Here is a 20,039-nt window from a genome sequence, read left to right on the forward strand (position 1 = left end):
TTTACAAACCTGTAAATGACAGAAAACTGATATCCGTGCCTATGATTCTTGTCCACAAAAGTACAAATTGTGTTGAATAGGAGGAATTATTGATTACTACCTTGTGAATGACTACACTCATCTTCGCATCTACTTGCAAACTCATTCTAAAATTCCTTCCTATGGATGCCTCTGCCCTCTGAACTTCCCCTGGAACCTGTTACTGTGTATCTTACCAGTTCCCTCATTAATTAATGAGTTAAATAAAATCTTATGCACATGCTCATTTTATATCTTGATGAGTCAGGATTGCAGGCTCTTCAAAGAATCATCCTTCATAATACCATCAATTAGAGTTGGATGGTGTTATTTTTCTAGGATATGCCAAGACGCCATGTTCAATGACTCCTTAATGGTGAAATTGTGTACATATGCCTGACAGAGAGTCGATTGTTGAAGGTTATTGAAATTGATTTCACACCTTTAAAAAATAGCCCCAGGCCTTGCAAAAGATATAAGCCCATAGCACAGCAAGAATTAGTTGAAATACATCTTTAATTTTAGAAAAATCAATAGTCAATCTACAGAATACTTTGTTACATGATTAGTAAGGCTCAATCTGTTTTATATTCATACTGATAGGACACAGTCATATTTTGAGTAAAACATTATAATAGTCATATTAAGGTAGGCCTTCTAACTGAATTTAAAAGAAAAAGCACAGCTCCAGAATGAAGGCAACTAAAGTCCTAAAGCTGTGTAATAAATACACAAAGTCAAAAATTCCAGGCTTTATTCAGTGGAAAAATACCCTTTTTTCATACCTTTCTTAATAGATAAACTATCATGACTCCCAGAGAATAAAGAATGTTCTTAAATTCAGACCTGCACAATTGATTATGTAATGATGGAGCTATGAATGCATTCACACAATTAATAAGACTGTGGTAAGGTGACCAGATCAGACCATTAGAGCAGAGGGACTTGTCACAAACCATCATCTCCTTGGAAGTCTGCCATGGTGACCATCAAGCAAATGACTCCAAAACAGTCCATTTCATAAAGCAGCCCACATTAAAATGCTAGAAAATGAGTGGTTTTACTCCCTCTCTCCTCCCTTAAAAGCAGAGGTTTTCTGAAGGTCACTATCTACTTTCTGGCTAAGGAGATTCTACTTCTTAATCTGTAAATCTAAATGGACCCTACCAGATTTTTCACCTGACACTATATTCACACTTGATTGCCTGCCATTTCTAAGGTCAGAAAAATTGCATTCAAAAGCTTCTCATTTCCACACAGAATGTTAATTTAACACTAAGTAATGAATATTTAAGGTCCTAATAGATGGGCAAATTAACAATTATGCTGTAGCACCCTGCTGTTAATGCTATCAACCTTTGCATTGTGGCTGAATCTCAATTTGGGCTTTAGTCAGTCTTTTGTTACTCTATTTCCAACACTGACTTTCAAGATGCTCCTGAAAGCTGGGTGGCTTGTAACTAACCTCAGAAGTGAAGTGCCACAGACACTAGTCAGCCTGCGAAGCACGAACAGAACACGTGCTGAATTTATTTGGAGGTGTAAATATTTTTTAAATGAGTTCTTTATGGGCAGGATCCCAGACAGCACACTTAGAATGGCAGCAATTAACCAGCTAACTTCCCTGGGATCACTATGCAGCATCAGATCTGGTCCATCTCTATCTTCCTGAGACGACAGAAGCCATGCCAGAGTGTGCCCTTGCTAGATGATGAGGAAAAATGGCGGGGTTTTTAAACACACACACACACACACACACACACACACACAGGCACGCGCATGTGCAGATTTGCCCTCCTATACATAGTGAGTCTTCAGCATGTGATACTATGAACAATACCTCAAGTGAAGCTAAAAAGAGCAATATCAATTCATTTTTACCATGATTTTTGCAATATGTGCCTTTGTAGTAAAAAAAGGGCAATAAAATCTGTTGATTGATACAGACCATCATAAGTTACTTGAACAGATGAAAATGAATGCAATACAATATTAAATAAAACATAGGAAATAAACTCTGTAGGCCAACAAATAAATGTTATTTGGAAGAACATTATATCAGTTTTGACTGAAAACAAATCTAGTAAATAGAGAAAAATGCCTCCCAATCATATTCAAGACTCAACATAAACTGAAGGTGTGTTACTATCTCCTGGAGGAGTTTGTTTTTCAAAATACTTAGAATATAGTTTGTTTTGTAAAATACTACGAATATTGATTTCATACATCTTTAAATTCTGACCTGTCACTGTAAATATTAAAAGGAAATTATAAGCAGAATTATAACTGCTAGTGCCATTGGTTTTTCAAGAGAAACTAAACTACTATAGTCATTTCCTGCTTTGAGGAATAGAAATGTTTCCTCTTAGAAATCTAGGTAAAATAATCTAGTGTCTTTTACTTTAGGCATGTCTTAAAGAAAAACACTTAAAATTAAGCAGGATTAGCATAAAACAGCATGATAGCAGCACAAGCATAAAATAATCATAATATGATTTAACTTCTACTCAAGAGAGGCTTGTGTTAATTACAAATAATACTTTATCAAAATATATTCTTAGAGTGTACTTTTAGAAAACAATATTCATGAGCTTTAAAAATTCATCTTTAATCCACATAAATATTTTAACTAGTGTCCAACACTCTTACTCCATTTTTGAAAGGATTGCCACCAGCCAAAGGGCAGAGTGTCTTAGTGACCTGTACTAAAATATGTATAGCAACAGAAATAGCTCTTTTGCCACACACACCAGAATATAAAGACACTTCAAAAATGATTACCTAGTAAGGGAAAGACAGATGCCAAATACAGCCAAAGATTATTTATCAATGTGGCCAGAGGATAGGAATAGAAATAATTCAAAACCACAGATACTTCCAAATCTGCATTTTAGCCTGCAGTTTGTTTCAATATCACTCTCCTCTTAAGCATGTTTCAGAAAGGAGGAAGAGAGGAAATGAAGTACTTTAGTTTATGTCCCCTTTGTGCTTTTCCCTCTGGTATAGCAAGAAGAGGTAGAGACGGAGGGTTATGGTGTTCAGGTAATCCAAAGCACAAAACAATCAGCCACTGAGTAATAAAAAGTCAAAAACCCTTCAGCCATGCTGGCTACCAGGTCACGCACACATTGGATAACAATGCTTTGAGTTTCAATAGGAAGCAAAACATCACACAAATTACAGGTTTGTTTTAGATCAAACCCAAACGGCAAAAATATATCAGAAGTATAAAACATAGATGGTTTGGTTTTAGGTCTAAACTTCTCTAAACACAGCCTTTGGACCTGTCCTCAGCCCACTACTCTGAAGACATTTCCACTCTTTCATACAGTCACGGAATTCTGAACTTTCTGTAGTTTCTGTGAATTACAGATTTGACAAGCAGCTATCAGCATCTCTTCTTGCTGCTCCTACTGTGTGACGCAGCCACCAGCTTTACCGGCGTCTTCTCCATCTGTTTTAATCCATTTCTTTTCTATTTCAACCTGTTATGCAGAAGCAAAACATAGGCCACATTAGCAGACACAGTGCAGTCCTAATGCCGCTTCAGTCCTCTGCACATGAGGCAGAGCCACAGCCACTTCAGCTTTCGGCCAAGACACAGCCCAATACCCTTCCAGGGTGGCTGTGGAGGGATGCTCTGCTCTTGTGTGGGGCAATGGAGGCCATAAATCCTTCCCTCAGGGGCCAAATCAAAAACTCTAAGTCAGACATAGTTTTCATCATTATTTTTATTATAAAGTGCCTCTAAAATATGAATTCATTTTAATTTCATATGTAGAATATACATTTTTGATAAAATGCTTGCAAACCTGGCAAGGCATGTGATTAGTTATCCCCCCTCCCCAACTATCATATATATACCCTAGCCCACCTGAGGTTTATAACATACCCAGAATTATCTAACTAAAACAAATTACTTTACACACTAGAAACCCAGTTCTCTGCCAGTTATCATTTTTATGTCAGTTCAAATGACACCTCCAGGAGACCCTCCTGGGTGACCCTAGATAAAGAGGCCCCTATTGCTCCCTATGCTGTTCTAGTTTATTTCCTCTCTAGAATCTCTCGGTAGTTGAAACTGTATTATCTGTTCATCTACTAACTGCTTTTTGTTTCCCCCACTGGAAGCTCCATAAGGACAGGGCCCTCATCTCCTGGTCGCCATCTTTGCATCTGTAGCCATCCCTGGCACCTGCTCACTGCAGCAGACACGTGTTACATGGAGGGCAGCGTTCTGAAGCAGCCACCAGGTGCCGATCATATCAAAGGCTATTAAAGCTAAAGCTGCTTCCTTATGTCACTTGGAGTCTCCTACTAAAACTGTCCAAGCCTGGCACAGTCGATGAGGAGAAACTCAGTGTAAAGGAAGCCTCTCTGCCCTTGAGCCACACATCACTCCCACATCACACTCACACTCCTAGTGCTATAGGTCCAGGCCCCAGGAAGCATCTCTGGAGTGAAGATTTGTGCGCAGTTAATGGAAGAGTGAAGGCTGGGAGGAAACAGAGCAGATACAGGAGCCGCAGGCTGCAGGGCAGCATCTTAAAGGTAGCTGCCAGTGCCCCGGGAGGCAGACCCCACTGCGGTCCACAGACTGAGCCCCAGCTGGTGCATCCACCCACAAGGGGACTCAGGCTGATCCAAAGGAATGTGACCATGGGCAAAGCAGCTCTCTTCAGCCAGCATAGTTCCCAGGCAGCATCTTGCCATCAGTTTTAACAATAGGGGGAAAAATCATGGAACTCCAATACATACACTTCTCAACATATGGTCCAAAAAACACTGACCATAATGCACATCATAGGACCACCAATGGGTGTACTTTCAAAAGGAAGAAATGAAATCAGAATGGCATTACTCATGGCTGAGATTCCAACAACATGTAGACTTTAAAATGCTGTCAGAAAGTGTAAGTGTTGTTCACATCCAAGACAAAAAGAAAACACAGCCAGGTATGGCGATGCACACCTGTAATCCCAGCTACTGAGCTGAGGCACAAGAATCACAGTATAAACTTTAAACTTAAGCACGTATTTGTTATGCGTTCTTCAATCTCTGTGACTTATGAAATATTTCCTGATTTTAAAAATATTTAAACAAAACCAGGAACATGTCACCATTTCAAGATATTTCAGGAACTCCATGGCAAAATTTTCCATATATCTACCATCCTTGATGATAAGAGAGAAAAGTAAGTTCAGAAACAGTAAGTGTATGGCACTCTGATTCATCTAGTCCAAGCGGCAGAACTGATGGTGAACATTTAAAACTCTTGTAACAGAGTGACTCAGCATTTCCCAAAACATGCTCCACGGAGCACTACTCCATGAGATACTGATATGCACCTGACACACACATACCACCAGACAAGATTCCACAGGCAATGGGTTGGGGGAAACTATGTTAAGTTTAACAAGTTTCTTTATTGCAGCCTTTATTTAACGTTAGCGTGTGCACCGCCCCAGAGCGCTGAGGAAGTGAGCCACAGGGGCGCCAGCAAACCCTCTCCCCTGACACCCACTGTGCCGAGCCATTACCTGGATCCACACCACAGAGTTGCAGGGGTCATAAAGGACACTGTTCTGAGCTTGAGAAGATAAGAGTGGCAGTGAACAACAGAAAGAGGGCCTCTCTGAGGCTCACTGATGAAAATTAATGCCCACTAGAAAAGTGAAGAAAATCTCTACAATAAATGCACACCAGACCACCTTAGTTGGGGGAACAGCAGTGTGGACCAGAGCAGCACGGCTGCAAGCAGATCCCAGCCAGGGCTTTGCCCCGACCCCAGAGGCTGGGGCACACCGGTCCAAGATAAGGGCCTGCCTGGAAAAGAGCTGCACAGGCACAGAAGCAACCCCCAGAAGCTCATCCCAATACCATCAGTAAGTGCGCGCGAGACTCTAGCCGGAAGCTTGCTCACACAACAGGAACTGGGGTGCACAGCCCCCAGCCAAACGCCCTCCCAGACAATAGCTACATAGGGGCCCTAGCTAATGGCACACCTAGATACCATCCCAAGTGTGCACAGGCCCCAGCCAGAAGCCCATCCAGACAACAGGTCAGCTCAGGGATCCAGAAGGTGACCTTTCTGAACCCAGGAATTAGCATACTGATGAGCAGCAGAGAAAACGCAGCTCTGTTGCTTGCTGAGAATTGAAGACCACTGGGTGAGCAAAAAGTTGTCTCAACAAAGGCAAAGCAGGCTGCATCTGTTGAAATGAAAAGACATGTAAAACAAGTCTCAAAACCACACTTCCAGATCACTTAAGGCAACCGCAAAGGGAAATGAGTTGGAACAATCTGATACTCAACCACCTGGACTCCCTGAACTGGCAACAAAAGAGGATCTGGAAAAAATGAAATCAGAAATAATTTCTGAGATAACAGCAGAGATTGCCCATAGTGCAAGGCATGATTCATAAATCTAGAGTGGACACAGATAAAAAAAAAAAATAGAGGAGCTGAGGAACATGATGGAAGCCCAACATAGGAAACAAATGGAATCCATAAAACAGATGCAAACAGATTTGCAGGAGATTAAAAACTCCATTGAAAGTTTACACAGCAAAATGGGCCAGTGTGAGGGGAGAATTTCAGATATAGAAGCTAAGATTGCAATTAGTGAGCAGGAAAAGAAAAATTTCTTTAAAATAGTAAGGGGCCACAAGAAATCAATCCAGAAGCTGCTAGATGATGCAAAGAAGAATAACAAGACTGATCGGAGTCGATGAAGAAACAGGAGAGAGTGCAGATGACATAAAAAAACTGTTCATAGAAGTGATGGCACAAAACTTCCCAAGCAGGGGAAAAGAACTTGACATACAGACAAGTGAGGCATATAGGACTCCAACTAGCTGTGATCAAAAAAAATCTACACATAGGCAAGTAATAGTTAAGATTCCAGAAACCCAACAGAAGAAAAAATTCTACAAGCACTTAGAGAAAAGAAATAAATCATATACAAAGGAAAGCCCACCAGAATCACAGCAGACTTCTCAACACAAACCCTTAAGGCAAGAAGAGCTTGGAGTGACATATTTCAAGCCCTAAAGGAAAACATCCTCCAACTCAGCCTCCAACCCTGCAAAACTATCTTTCAAAATTGATGGAGAAATAAGATACTTTTATGACAAAGAGCACCTGAGGAACTTCATGAATACCAAACCAGGACACCAAAACATTTTAGACAATATCCTAGGAAAAGACAACGAGTATCACAACCCAAGGAAGCCCAGCAGAATGAATCCAGCAGGGGGGACAAGAAACTAAATGCAAAGGGGAGAATTCAACACAAAGAAAAAGTCATGACAATGATAAGTCAGTATGTATCAGTTATAACCATCAATGTTAATGGTCCCAATTCACCAATCAAAAGAAATAGACTGGCAGAATGGGTCAAGAAGCAAGATCCAACAATATGCTGCATACAAGACACACACTTAATTCAAAAGGAAACTCATAGACTGAAAGTTAAAGGGTGGAAAACAATACTCCATGTGACAGGAACCTGAAAAAAAAGCAGGAGTAGCTATCCTCTTTGCAGATCAAGTGGATTTCAAACCAAATTCTGAAACACTTCTGGCCCCAAGAATTTCAGATAAGGGACAGTCAACCTGTATGTACAAATCTATTGTGAACATGTGTTTTCATTTCTCTTAATTAAAAACTTAAGAACAGAACTGTTGGTTCTTAACAGTAATACAAGAAATTTCTATATTGTTTTCCAAAATGGTTTTATCACTTTACATTCACATTAGCAGTATTAGAAAGTTCCACCTGGTTCACACTTAAGCTGACATTTGTTCTTTTAAAACTTTTAACTTAATCTTCCTAATGAGTGTATAATACAATCTTGTTATTGTACTGATTAGTATTTTTCTGATTCTAGTGTTGCACACCTTTCCTTGTGCTGTACTGGCTGTTTATCATCTTCTTGTGTCTACTTTTTAATTGGGTTGCCTATTAATGAGCTGTAAGAGTTCTTTATATATTCTGATCTTAGGTTTATGTATTATAAATATGGTCTGGTTAAGGACTACTTTTCATTTTCTTTTTTTGGTACTGGGGATCGAACTCGGGTCCTTGTGCCTACACAGCAGACGGCGAAACCACTGAGCTAAATCCCCGGCCTCATTTTCTTAATGATGTCTTTTAAAGTTCTAAATTTTGATGGAATCTCATTTATCAATTTTTTTCTTTTATAAATCATGTTTTTTGTATCCTAGGAAATTTTTGCCTACCCTAAATTCATGAACATTTTTCCCTTATAATTTCTTAAAGTTTTATAGTTTTAGTCTTTCATATTTAGGTTCATAGATCCTTTCAAGTTATTTTTAAGCATGAAAATAAAGGATTGAGGATAATATTTTACATACAGATACCAGGTGTTCTAGTACCATTTGTTGAAAACATTATCTTTTCCTCTGCTCCTGAGTTGAGTTTATGTTCTATAAAATGTTAATGTTAAATAATCTTTCAAAATCAGTGGACCATATATGTGTGATTCTGTTTCTAGATTCTCTGTTTTATTCCATTGATCTGTACGTCTTTCCTTATGCCAACATTGCCTTGATTACTGCAGCTTTAGAGGAAGTCTTAAAATTAGGTAATAAATATCTTCCAACACTGTTATTTTTTTTTCTTTTACTTTTTGAGGTCTTTTGTATTCCTACATAACTTTAAATTTCAATATCCAATTCTTCATTTATACAAAGTATACATAGACCTGAATATTTATATATACCTTGTGTTTTCTAATCCTGCTAAATTCAAATACAAGTTCTAGAGATTCCTTAGTAGTTTCTCTGTAGATGATCATTTCATCTACATATAAAGACTTTACTTCTACCTTGCCAATCTTATGCTATTTGTTTATTTTTATTGCCAGACTATTTTGGTTTGGGCCTATGTTTCAAAGTTTAATGGACAGATGAAGAGTAGGCATATTTGCCTTTGTTCCCCACCTTAATGAGAAAGCATTGTATCTTTTCCATTCACATAAGGTGCTTTTGCTGGAAGTATGGAGTACATGTCTTTTATCTGTTGAGATATTTTATCTGTTGAGAAGGTTCTGTTCTCCTTCTAGTCTCCTGATAGCTTTTACCATGAACAGCTAAAGAATTTAGTCCAATACTTTTTCTCCAACTACTGACAGGATCATATGGCTTTTTCCTTTCCTCTGTTAAAATGATGACTTTTGGGGGTGGATCTTCCAATGCTGAACCAACACTGCCATCCCTATAACAAATCCACTTTCTGGTTTTGTTATAGGGATTTTGCCAGATCTGACTTCTAATAGTTTGTTTTGTTAAACAAATTTTTATTTATGTTCATACTTTTCTCTTCTATTATCTTTATCCAATTTTAGTATTAGCACAATGTTGATTTCCTAAAATGAAGGGAGAAGAGTTCCTTCTTTTTTAAAATGTTTGATATAATTTATCAGTTAAAATGTATATGAGCCTGTTCTCATATAGGTAGGTTTTCAAGCTAGGAATATACTTTAATAGGTGCTATTCAAATTTTATACTTCTTCCAGAGTCAGTTTCATTAATTGTCTTCCAAGGTACTTCATAGAAGTTGTCAAATTTATTTCAAAAAAGATTTTTGTAATATGCTTTCTATATCTTTTTAAATTCTGTAAAATCTGTGGTAATGTCTCCTAGATCTTGATATTGTAATTTTATAAAAAATGTATAATTGATATTGTGTAATAGGAAGAAAAGGTCTAAAGGAGCAGGGGAAGTGGGAGGGGTAGGGGAAAAGAAAGAAGGGAAAAGAAAAACTGTGAGAAAAGGAAAAAAATGGAAACAAAGTCTTTGTAAATAGGGAAGGGAGCGCAGGGGAAGGGGAAAAAAATTAGAACCAAGAGACTCATGTAAAGGTACAAGATCCCAATGATGAATGTAACTGTATTTTATACCTAAAATGTACCAATAAACTTAATGGAAAAATTAAAAATTAAAAAAAAAATTAGTGTGTGGTATTTCCCAACTTACTTTTTCCTTGGAAAAAAATTATATAAAACATAATATATTTTGGGAAATTCTATTTTGTGTGTGTGTGTGTGTGTGTGTGTGTGTGTGTGTGTGTGTGTGTAGACAGGGTCTCACTATGTAGCCCAAACTGGCCTCAAACTCACTTCGATCGATCTGCCTCAGCCTCCCACGTGCTGTGATTACAGGCATGTGCCACCATGCCTGGCAAGGGAAATTCTATTCTAGCATACTTTTCATTATCAATATGCTTCTAAGATACAAATATATTTTTTGTTTTCCATTGAAAGCTGACTTACAAGTACTCTTCAATATGGATCACCTAGTTTACATGGCTGAGCACTTCTCTAGATTGAATATCATTTCATACAGTCAGTCAAGAAGGCAAAGCAAATATTTAAAGCCAAATCAGGACCCAGCTCTGGACATTCCAGCATGAATGGAGGGCTTGGGGATGTACCTGGAGGCTGTAGCAAGCTCGCTGCTGGATGTGTTTCTGTGGCTGCACATCGCTCTCCACCCCCAGAGACCTGACCGCCGCCCAGGAGGCACAGGTGTCTGCCATGGAGAACTGAACAGTAGCGAATGGATACCAGTCCAAAGGAATCTCTTGGTCAGATCCGAGTTCTAGTTTGTACGACAAACAGTGGGGATGATCAGGACCTTGAGGAAACAAAATCAAACTATTTCAGTGGTCACTGAACATTTCTGTTGAACATAAAAGGCACCTGCAATTCCACGAGTGCTGTAGCTGTACAAATTCCATATTAAAAACAGTCCATCCAAACCCACAATTATGCACAAAGTAGGAGAGTTCCATCTCTATGCAAGTACCAGCTCTAAAAGAAGTGCAACTTTATTACAATACACCTGCGCACATTAACTCTTAAAAATGTTTTCAATTACAAGTATTACTGTTTGCTCTAATTAAAAGAGAAATATTTATATGAAACATAATTATTTGGCCACAATGTTTGAGGTGTGAAAACTTCTCTTAAGTAGACAGAAGAAGTTCTTACAATAATTCTTCATTCATTCATTTTCTTACCCCTGTGCTTGTAGATCATGCAAAGCACAATCTACTCCAATTAGGAGTAGATCTGCTCCAATTAGGTCATATTATTTTGAGAAGCCTGATTTTAAAAGTGAAACTTAAGATATTATTACATTTCAGAAAATATTCCAAGTGAAGAATTATTTTTTCAGTAAAACAGATTGTTTTTCACTACTGAAATTCTCACTCATGCTTCTGAAAAGCTTTGACTAGAACAGAGGTACAGAGTAGAGATGGATGTATTTGCCTTCAATGTTTCAATCTAATATCTGTTCTAAGTTGAGCATCTATACTGGGCCAGGTCAGGCCCTGTGCCAAGCTCAAATGTTATGGTTTGTGTCTAGATGTCCCCCAAAGCCTCATGTGGACATAGATCGAACTTTTCAGAGGTGGCTCCATCTAGAGTGTGTGGTGCTGGGATTAAGGGTGTAGTGCTGGGGGAGATAAGGGGTGTGTGATTACAAAATTAGCCCACTGATTTGTTTATCATAGTTCTGGGTGTGGATAATGGGAGTAATGTGCAGATGGCACCACCCAAAAAGCAAGTAGCCTGGAAAGAATAAAAAGGGACGGGGCTGGGGATTTAGCTCAGTGGTTCTGTCGCCTGCCTGCCTCACAAGCGCAAGGACCTGAGTTCGATCCCCGCTACCAAAAAAAAAAAAAGGAGAGGCACAGTTTCTGCTGCTGCTGCTTGCTGCTTTGCAGTCTCCTGCCTGCTTGCCATGAACTATTTCTCCTCTGCCATGTCACACTGCCTTGAAGCCACCCGACTATGGACGGAAACCTCTACAACTGTGAGGTGAAATAAACCTTTCCTCCTTTCACTTTGGGTGTTGGGTATTTTGTCCCAGCAATGAGAAAAGTAACTACAACATAAGGGATATTGTTCATATCAAAGATTTCAGGTGGGTCACTCAAATTGAGTGTGTGTACATGTGTGCATGTTTGTTATAATGAGGCAAAAAATACTTTCACTGCAGTAACTTTACAAATGACCATGACCTTATCCCATTGTTCATAACATCTACATATCCAATGTGGTTATCTTTTCTTAAATAAATGTATGAGATGACTGTAATTTCTAAAGCCAGATTAAATTATTGTACCACTGACATTGCTTAAAAGAACATTTTCATCAGAGTATAGCTGTAGGCACAAGAACAAAAGTTTAAAGGATTTCACTTAATTCCTAAAAGACAAATTGCCTTTCATTCCTTACAACCTGTTTCTTGTAGAGACTAATAGAATTCCAAGCTGTAAAAGTCATCCATCAATTAGCCAGCAGATGCTCATTAGCCATCTCTATCACTTGCACGTAAGGTCGGACTGCAGTGGCCTCAGAGGGGCTCTGGCTACCCACAGCACCGCAGGCAAATCACGACTTCCTCCCACACATACACTGAGATCCCGCCATCCATTATCCTTTCCTAACTTCTGGCTGCAGCAAGTTCATTCACACTTAACCCGGGGCTCCCCAGGCCCGGAGGGTGGGGACACAACCTCCACACCCAGTGCACCCTGAGGCCACTCCCTATTGCTGCAGCTGCAAGGCTACTCACCTTCCAGCCTCGGCTGGCTTCCCTCTGCCAAGGAGGGTAAAGGTGACAACCTGACCCTCTAAGGCCGGGGTGAGGATTAACCACAGAGCAGGGCAGGAATGGCTCGTAGTGGCACCTGCTGCTCATGTGTTATTACTCTGACAAGCTCTACTCGGCTGGAAATCCATTCATTATTATCTAAGTACTGTAATTTAGCTAATAAAATAGCTGTGAACTCTACACGTGTAGAGTTGAAAATGACATTGGAGATGATCTAATTTGATATTCACATTTTATAGGAAAAGATTTGCAACAAAAACTGAAGGAAAAAATTAAATCCAAGTTGAAGGTCCTAATACTACAAAAATGCTAGAAACAAAACCTTTCTGCCTGCTTTTCTAAAAAGCTGGTGGAAGATAAAACAGCATCTTCCTTTCACATTTCCTGAAAACTGTAAATACTCTGCAGTGTTTACTAACCCACTCCCCCTTTCAGCTTCGAGTCCTATGAGTATAGGAATCATGTGTGTCCCCAGCACAAGGCCAGCATGTTTGAGGCTTAGCCCTTATTTGTCACATGCATCAATAAATGGATATGAACAAAATATACACATTGCATCCCCACTCACATTCATGTTCAAAAAATCTGAAACTAGGGACGATGGAGAGGCAAAATGGTGGGGGAAGGATCAAAGTATGTAATTTGCACATATAAATCTCCCAAAATGAAACACATTAATTTGTATGACCCTTTCTTAAGTGAAAGAGGAAATTCCTGTTGTCTCAGGGCTAACCACAAGTGGGCACCCTTGAGCTTCAGTAACTTATCTTTCACTAGCATGGGAAATGCTTATCCAAAATCTCCTCAGGTCTGTCTGTTGGATACCTAATCCCCGATGAACCGAAGTATTTCACATCTGAAACTGAACTACTGAAGGTCAAAGGAAATGAATGGCAAGAGAACAGCACAAATGGAGGAGGAGAGAGCAACCAAAATCTGATGACACAGAGCAAAGGAAAAAGAGAAAAGGGGAACAACTCCACCTCCATTCCCCCTTCTAATTCTGGGCCACCTTTCACCTCCTTTGGCTAACTGAGTCCTCATTCTCTTTCTCTTCCTCCCTTTCTCTCTCTTTTTGTTTTGGTGGAAATTCCTTTGTCATCCTTCACACTTGAGTATGAATGATGAGCTACTGCCCTGCACACCTTAATATGAAGTCTATGAGCTACTGCCCAAGCTAGACTGATGCACCATGAAAGATGTGCCCTGGGACGGGGATTTAGCTCAGTGGTTATGCCGCCTGTCTTGAAAGCACAAGGACCTGAGTTCGATCCCCAGTACCAAAAAAGAAGAAAGAAAGAAAGAAAGATATGCCCACATAGCTGTTACAGGAACATTCTGGGCTAGGGATTTATCTCAGTGGCACTGCACCCGCCTTGCAAGTGCAAGGTCCTAAGTTCGATCCCAGTACCCCCCCCCAAAAAAAGCAATATTCAGCACTGATGAGGTGCTAGAGAGCCATTTTAGGGACCAGCAGTAATTCCAACCTCTCCTGACATCGCAGGTAAAGCTTGAGCTCACAAATTCCCAGGAAGAAAGGCAAAGCAAAAATTTAATTAAGGCATAGTACACTAGTTCATATTTTTCTTTCAGTTTCCATGTTCAAAGTATTTCTGCAATAGTACAAGTTTTTCAGAAACTGACATAAGAGGTAATATTTTAAAGATTTTTAAAGAAAATCCTGTTCACTAAACACACAACTGATCTGAAAGTCATCTAGAGAAACGCGCTGCATCCAGGCTCAACTGCAGTACATGTGGCCCCAGGACCACAGCAGTGAGTTGGAAACACGGGCTGATAGAGTCTACCTATCACCAAGGCAGTCCTGCACAGTTTAAGAAGCACCACCCTGTGACAAAGATTTCCCTTTGGTCCCAACCTTCCTTCTCCTTTCCATGCCTCATCCCAAGAGGAAAATTAGACTGTGGTGAGCCCAGACCTCTCGCTGTCCGCATTACCCGCCCACCCCCTCATGTAGATGTCTAGGGAGAGTGCTGAGGAAACCCAGAAGAACTCCCCTTCATGCCTTGCCCCCGGGGGGTTAAAACCCAATCTGAACAAAGCACCTTTGACCCTAAAGGATTTACTCGGTGCATCATCACTGTACAGCTGACCAGAACCTTGTACACCATGGTTCCACGTGTGTCTGGAACCATGACAGTAAGCAAGAAGAGCCCCAGCAGGCAAGATAGGGTCCAGCCAATCTCTCTGGGAATGTCTATTCTTACCATTATTCTCAGTGAGCTCAACTGCTGGAAAAGAGCAGGGGAGGAGAATAACAGAGCTCTAGAAGACAAGGACACATGGGGTAGGAAGGTGGCACCTGCCTGGGGCCAGAACAATGTCACAAGACAGTGACCAAGTTAGCAGCTCTTGCCCGGGCTGCTGTAGGAGTGTCTTTCACAAGCACCAACCACTGGACCTCACCCCAGAGTCTGACCGGTAGCGGAAGGGACCCGAGCATGGATACAGCTTGAGTAGCCCTTACTGGGGATGCTTGGGACAAGGTTTCAGGATTGTTTTTGGATTTTGTGATATTTACATATATATAATGAGATATCTTGGTCATGGGACCCACCCTCAACGGCAAATTCATGTCTGTTTCATCTACACCTTATACCCACAGACTGAAGGCAGTTTTATAAAATATTCTAATAATTGTGTACATAAAACAGGGTTCATAGTGTGAAATTGTCTGCTTATCGCATCAGGTCAATGCTCAAAAATTTTTGGATTTTAGAGCACTTCAGATTTCATATTTTTGGACTAGGGATACTCAACCTGTATGTTTTTTCAAGCTCTGATGATTGCAACATGCAACCAGGCTGGAAAACATACTTAATTCTAGGGATGAGAGACAAGGGAATTTCAAGCTATCTTGGCTAACAGCACCATTGCTCTCCTGTTCACTCAAGCCAGACAGACACCCTGACCTGTCCCAGCTCCTTCATGTCCTCATGTCCACACATAGTCTCTTCATTGTCCTGAGGCCACCTCCTCTGAAGTCCCTCAACCTTCCCCCACCACCCCTCTCATGGGGGCAGAGTTCCCACCCTGGCTGCATGGGAGGTCCTCCTGGGAACTCTTCAGACCTCCTGGTACCCTGAGCCCTGCCCCAAGGGCTCCAATTTAACTGGCACAGAGTGAGCCTGAACATGGAGATTATTTAAAAGCCCTCAGGATATTCTAAAGTATGGCCAGGTTTGAGAAATACTGCTATTCACTGCCATCACCCACAATAAAAATACTTCATCTGAAGTCCATGGCCAAGAGAGGCCTAAGATGAGCTTAAATTCCTCTGCAGGACTAGAGGAACTGTGACCTACTAGGGGCCAGCGATCAGTTTCTATCCATCTTTATCCCCAGCAGTTGATGCGGCACTTGGTACACAGTAAGTGCTCCGTGAAGACATGAATAAATGAATGAATCAATCAATCAGTTAATCAATCAACTTAGATTCCCCAAACGTGCTCCAAATTTACCCCTATAGTCCAGGCTTTCACTAGAAATAAACCTCAACATAAAGAGGAATAGCTCTAATTTCAAAATTTGCATTTTTGTTTTATTATATCTACTAACTTATTCTAAAATTAACATGATGTTAAGACTGTTTTCAAAGTTCTGAACTTCTAGATTATTTCCTTTGCAAAATTTAAAAATTAACTGCATTTTTAATGCTCAGATTGTATCTACCTAATTCTAAAACAAGTTGAGGTGATCAAATGGGTAAATTGAGCCAAAAATCAATATGAGTAAAAATGAAAGGCAGTCTTATTTCAAAAATCAAGAAGCAAAACCTAAAGAACAAATTATATTGGCTGAGAATACAAAGAAAATGTTTAAGTATATTCATGGATGGCAGATGTTTACAGCTGAATTAAGGAATCTAAGATTTATTAGATACATTTTTAATATTTGAGCTTGCTATCAAGAAGGCCAACCACGGACATCCACGAATTCTCCCTTAGTGCCATCATTCACAACAAATTCCTAACCTAGGATGGTAATTTTGATGATATTAAAAAGATGTAAAATGTTAAACATAGCTGGTAGAAATTGGCACAAAAGGAAACAAACCAGCTGTTTGACTAAATGTCCCTCTCCTACCTGTCTACATAAGCATGACCTCAGCTGACAAGTGACCATCTGTCTCTGCCTAGTTTAAACCCCGGGGGGGGGGGAATATTTAATCTACTTCCCATGAAAATCAACATAGGTGCTGCATATTTACTTGAATTTTTATCAGGAAGCCGCTCTATCTTCCACACCACAGCCTGGTAGGCACTCTCATATTTGGCTGACCCTACAGTGACCTGAATGACAGGTTCAGATTCGGGTTCGTGTAAATTCCCTAGGCACATTGGGCGGTTCATTTTGGCCTTTAGGGACTTCTGCCTCTGGAGATTCATGGTCCAAAGGGCCTTGATCCACTGAGACGGGACAGGAAAGTGTATCATTACATTGTCGCAGCTCCTCAAGGACCCGGCGTGGGATGGCCTCTGAACCAACGGGGCCATGTTGACAAAGGCCTGAAGCTCCACATATGCCCCCTGGACTACTACCACAGACTTCACAGAAAATGGAAGATCATCCCCATGATATAAAGTCTTGAACCGCATCAGCTCAAACCGGCAGGCATCCAGAGGCACAAACTTAATGATTCTTGTTTGCTCAAATTCTTGTTCTTTCACACACTTATGAAAATGACAGTCAAGAATATCAATCCACTTTTTTTCTGTATCTTTTTCAAAACAGCATTCATCTCTCTTTTGTAGCTCAAGGTCGTTCAAGGTTAAAAAGCATTCCGTGTTCCCATTCACAAAGCAGAGGCAACAGATTTGAGTTATCACAGCACTTTCAACCAATTTCCCATCTTCTTTTGTGACTTTACCCCAAAAGTTGTCCACAATTTCCAGAGAAATTTCTTGCTCCTCATAGTTCTTCTTTGGTTTTGAAAAGGCTGGTAGCTTCATCAGCTCCTCCTCCACAGTAATCAGAAAGTCGAGGAAGTCACGGTACTCCAGGGACCCCAACTTCAGCATCTGTTCTGTATCTGGCTCATGAACTACTTCCGTCTTAGAATGGTATTTCCTTTTTTCTGTGTAAGACACATGTTCAATCTTCACAGTATGGATTTTTCCTGCCACACTAAAGTTCTCAACTTTGGGTTCAGAAAGCCTGCAATGTGGATTGAGCTGTAACTCTTTGAATGGTTTCTCTAACCCCTTCTCATAATACATTTGCAAGATTCCTCCAGGTAAAACTTTCAGAAAAATTGGTCCCCACTGACGGGAAGACATCATGTTTTTCTTCTCAGGAATTCTCAGCATGAAAGACCATCCAGCTTTGGGCTGACTCCTGAAGAGCGTGTGGGGGACAAAGGAAGAGGCAGAGTCTTCAGCGTAGGGACACTGCATAGACACACTGCCAAGAAGGTCTTGGTTCTCAGCTGACTGGAGGTGTTCAAGCTTCTCACAGATGTAGTTGAGTGAACATTTATTTAGGCTTTTTTGATCAACTGGAATCCCCTTGTCTCTTGGTGAAAACATCTTTCTGCTTCCTGAGGGGTCAAAGGTGAACTGAGAACCACTGCCTTCTTCTTTCCAAAATGGACTTGAAAATGCACAGTCCTCCTGAAAATATTGAAACTGGGAAGCATCACTTTGAACTCCTGTGTTTTCAGCCTGCTGAGGGCAAAGTTCACCTGGAAGACCTACTTTGGGAGCTGGAACTGTACAAGAGAGGTCACTGGGTAAGAAAGCCTGGGATAAACAGGTTGGCTTAGCAGGCAATAAGGAAAAACCTGCTCCTACTAGTGTATTTGCAGAAGATTCTGGAATAGGATAAAGCACATGAGTCCCTACTTTAGGTATGCCAGGAAAACCTGGGAAATCTTTGGTAGGTGTAGAGAGAGGAGAATTACTTGGCGGTCCTGGGCTGAAGTAAAAATCGACAATAGGAGAGGAAAGAGGGGTGCTGCTGGTCGAGGATGATCCACTGGGGAATTCTTTGAGGCCAGGAAGGTTCAGCTTCAGTCCATTTGGTCTGCAGACACCTTGATTCTCCAGAGGGAAATGCCTTGACTTTTGAGACTGAAAAGCAGAGTCATCATCAAAAGTGACCCAATTGCTTGGGTTCGTGGAACACATCTTCAGGATTAGGTGGCGGTTTTACCAAGGAATCAGATACGTTGTCTCTGTTAAAAGAGAAAGAGAATACAAGAACACAAAGTAAAAAGTTATTGCCTGGAAGAGTAGCACATGTCTGTAATCCCAGGTACTTGAGAGCCTAAAGTCAGAGGATCACAAATTCAAGACCAGACTGGGCAATTTAGTAAGATCCTGTCTGTCTCAAAATAAAAATACAAAGGGCTGAGGATGTAGTTGAGTGTGAAGGCCCTGGGTTCAATCTCTAGTACTGCCCAAAAAAAAAAAACAAAAAAAACTATAGTCCTTAGTTCTGAGAAATACTTAGATGTAAAAGCACACATATATCCTGAATGTGAAAAAATGCTTAAAAAATAACTATTTTGATGGCTGAATAAATTTTTTAAACAACAATCTAACTAGGTGCTATTTACCAGAGACTCACTGTAGGCTTAAGAACACACAGACTGAAAGTGAAGACCAGAAAAAGATACTCCACACAAAGAGAAACCAAAATAGAGAAGAGAGGGAATGTAGTTTGGATCTGGAATATGCCCAAAGGCACTTGTGTTGAGGCATGGCCCTCAGCTCCTGGTGCCATTGAGAAAATGTGGAGCCTTCAGGTGGGGCCCAGAGAGGGGAGGTCAGATCCATGGGGTGTGCCCTTGAAGGAGCTCTGGAGTCCCACCCTTCCCTCTCTTTCACACAACCTCTGAGGTAAATGGGCTTCTTGTTCCATGTGCCCCACATGACGGTGCTGCCTGCCACAGGTCCAAAGCAACAGATCAATGGACATGGACTGAAACCTCTACAGCTGTGAGCCAGAAGAAGCCTTTCTTCTTTTTAAGTTGATTACCTCAGATATTTTCTTATAGTAACAGAAAGCTACCACAGCGGGCATTCTTATATCCAAAAAAATAAACATTAAGTCAAAAACTGTTACAAGACACTGAAAAGGGCATTTTATAATGATGAAAGGTCCAATTCACAAGGAAGATACGTAACAGTTATAAATACATATGCATACAACATCAGAGCACCAAAATATATGAAGCAAACCTTGATAGAAATGAAGGATGAAATAGCCAATCATTCAGAGAGTTCAATATTCCAAATATGACATCCAGTTGGAAGATCAATAAGAAAACAAAGTACTGTAACAACACTATAGACCAAATGGACCTATTCAGACACAGAACATTTTACTCATCTGTCACAGAATGAA

At 40.4% G+C, this 20,039-nt stretch overlaps 2 protein-coding genes across 2 annotated transcripts in view; both read right to left on the reverse strand.

Annotated features, from left to right (window-relative positions):
• Positions 1-516: 516 nt before the first annotated feature.
• Ston1 (stonin 1) lies at positions 517-18,817 on the reverse strand. Its single transcript, XM_004839419.3, has 3 exons — positions 16,900-18,817; positions 10,477-10,679; positions 517-3,503 (listed from the first exon to the last, which is right to left on the reverse strand). The coding sequence occupies exons 1-3, from the start codon at positions 18,815-18,817 to the stop codon at positions 3,429-3,431; spliced, it is 2,196 nt and encodes a 731-aa protein (XP_004839476.1). The 3' UTR covers positions 517-3,428.
• The window catches only part of Ppp1r21 (protein phosphatase 1 regulatory subunit 21), a 124,016-nt gene continuing 122,658 nt past the window's right edge, over positions 18,682-20,039 (reverse strand). The window contains exon 22 of the mRNA XM_021253834.2: positions 18,682-18,864. Within this exon, the coding sequence (XP_021109493.1) occupies positions 18,850-18,864 (15 nt within the window). The 3' untranslated portion in view covers positions 18,682-18,849. The remainder of the gene's footprint in view (positions 18,865-20,039) is intronic.

This window comes from Heterocephalus glaber, unplaced genomic scaffold (assembly GCF_053883595.1).
Source record: "Heterocephalus glaber isolate CG9 unplaced genomic scaffold, H.glaber_assembly_v1.0 deba00001457, whole genome shotgun sequence".
In the NCBI taxonomy this organism is placed as follows: domain Eukaryota; kingdom Metazoa; phylum Chordata; class Mammalia; order Rodentia; family Bathyergidae; genus Heterocephalus; species Heterocephalus glaber.

Excerpts from the sequence above, each read along its gene's own strand:
- Ston1 (XM_004839419.3), bottom strand. The coding sequence starts at position 18,817 with ATGTGTTCCACGAACCCAAGCAATTGGGTCACTTTTGATGATGACTCT. Across the intron at positions 10,680-16,899 it reads GCTTCCTGATAAAAATTCAA|GTCCTGATCATCCCCACTGT; the intron begins GTAAATATGCAG and ends TGTTTCCTCAAG. Across the intron at positions 3,504-10,476 it reads GAGCTTGCTACAGCCTCCAG|GTTGAAATAGAAAAGAAATG; the intron begins GTACATCCCCAA and ends TCTGCATAACAG.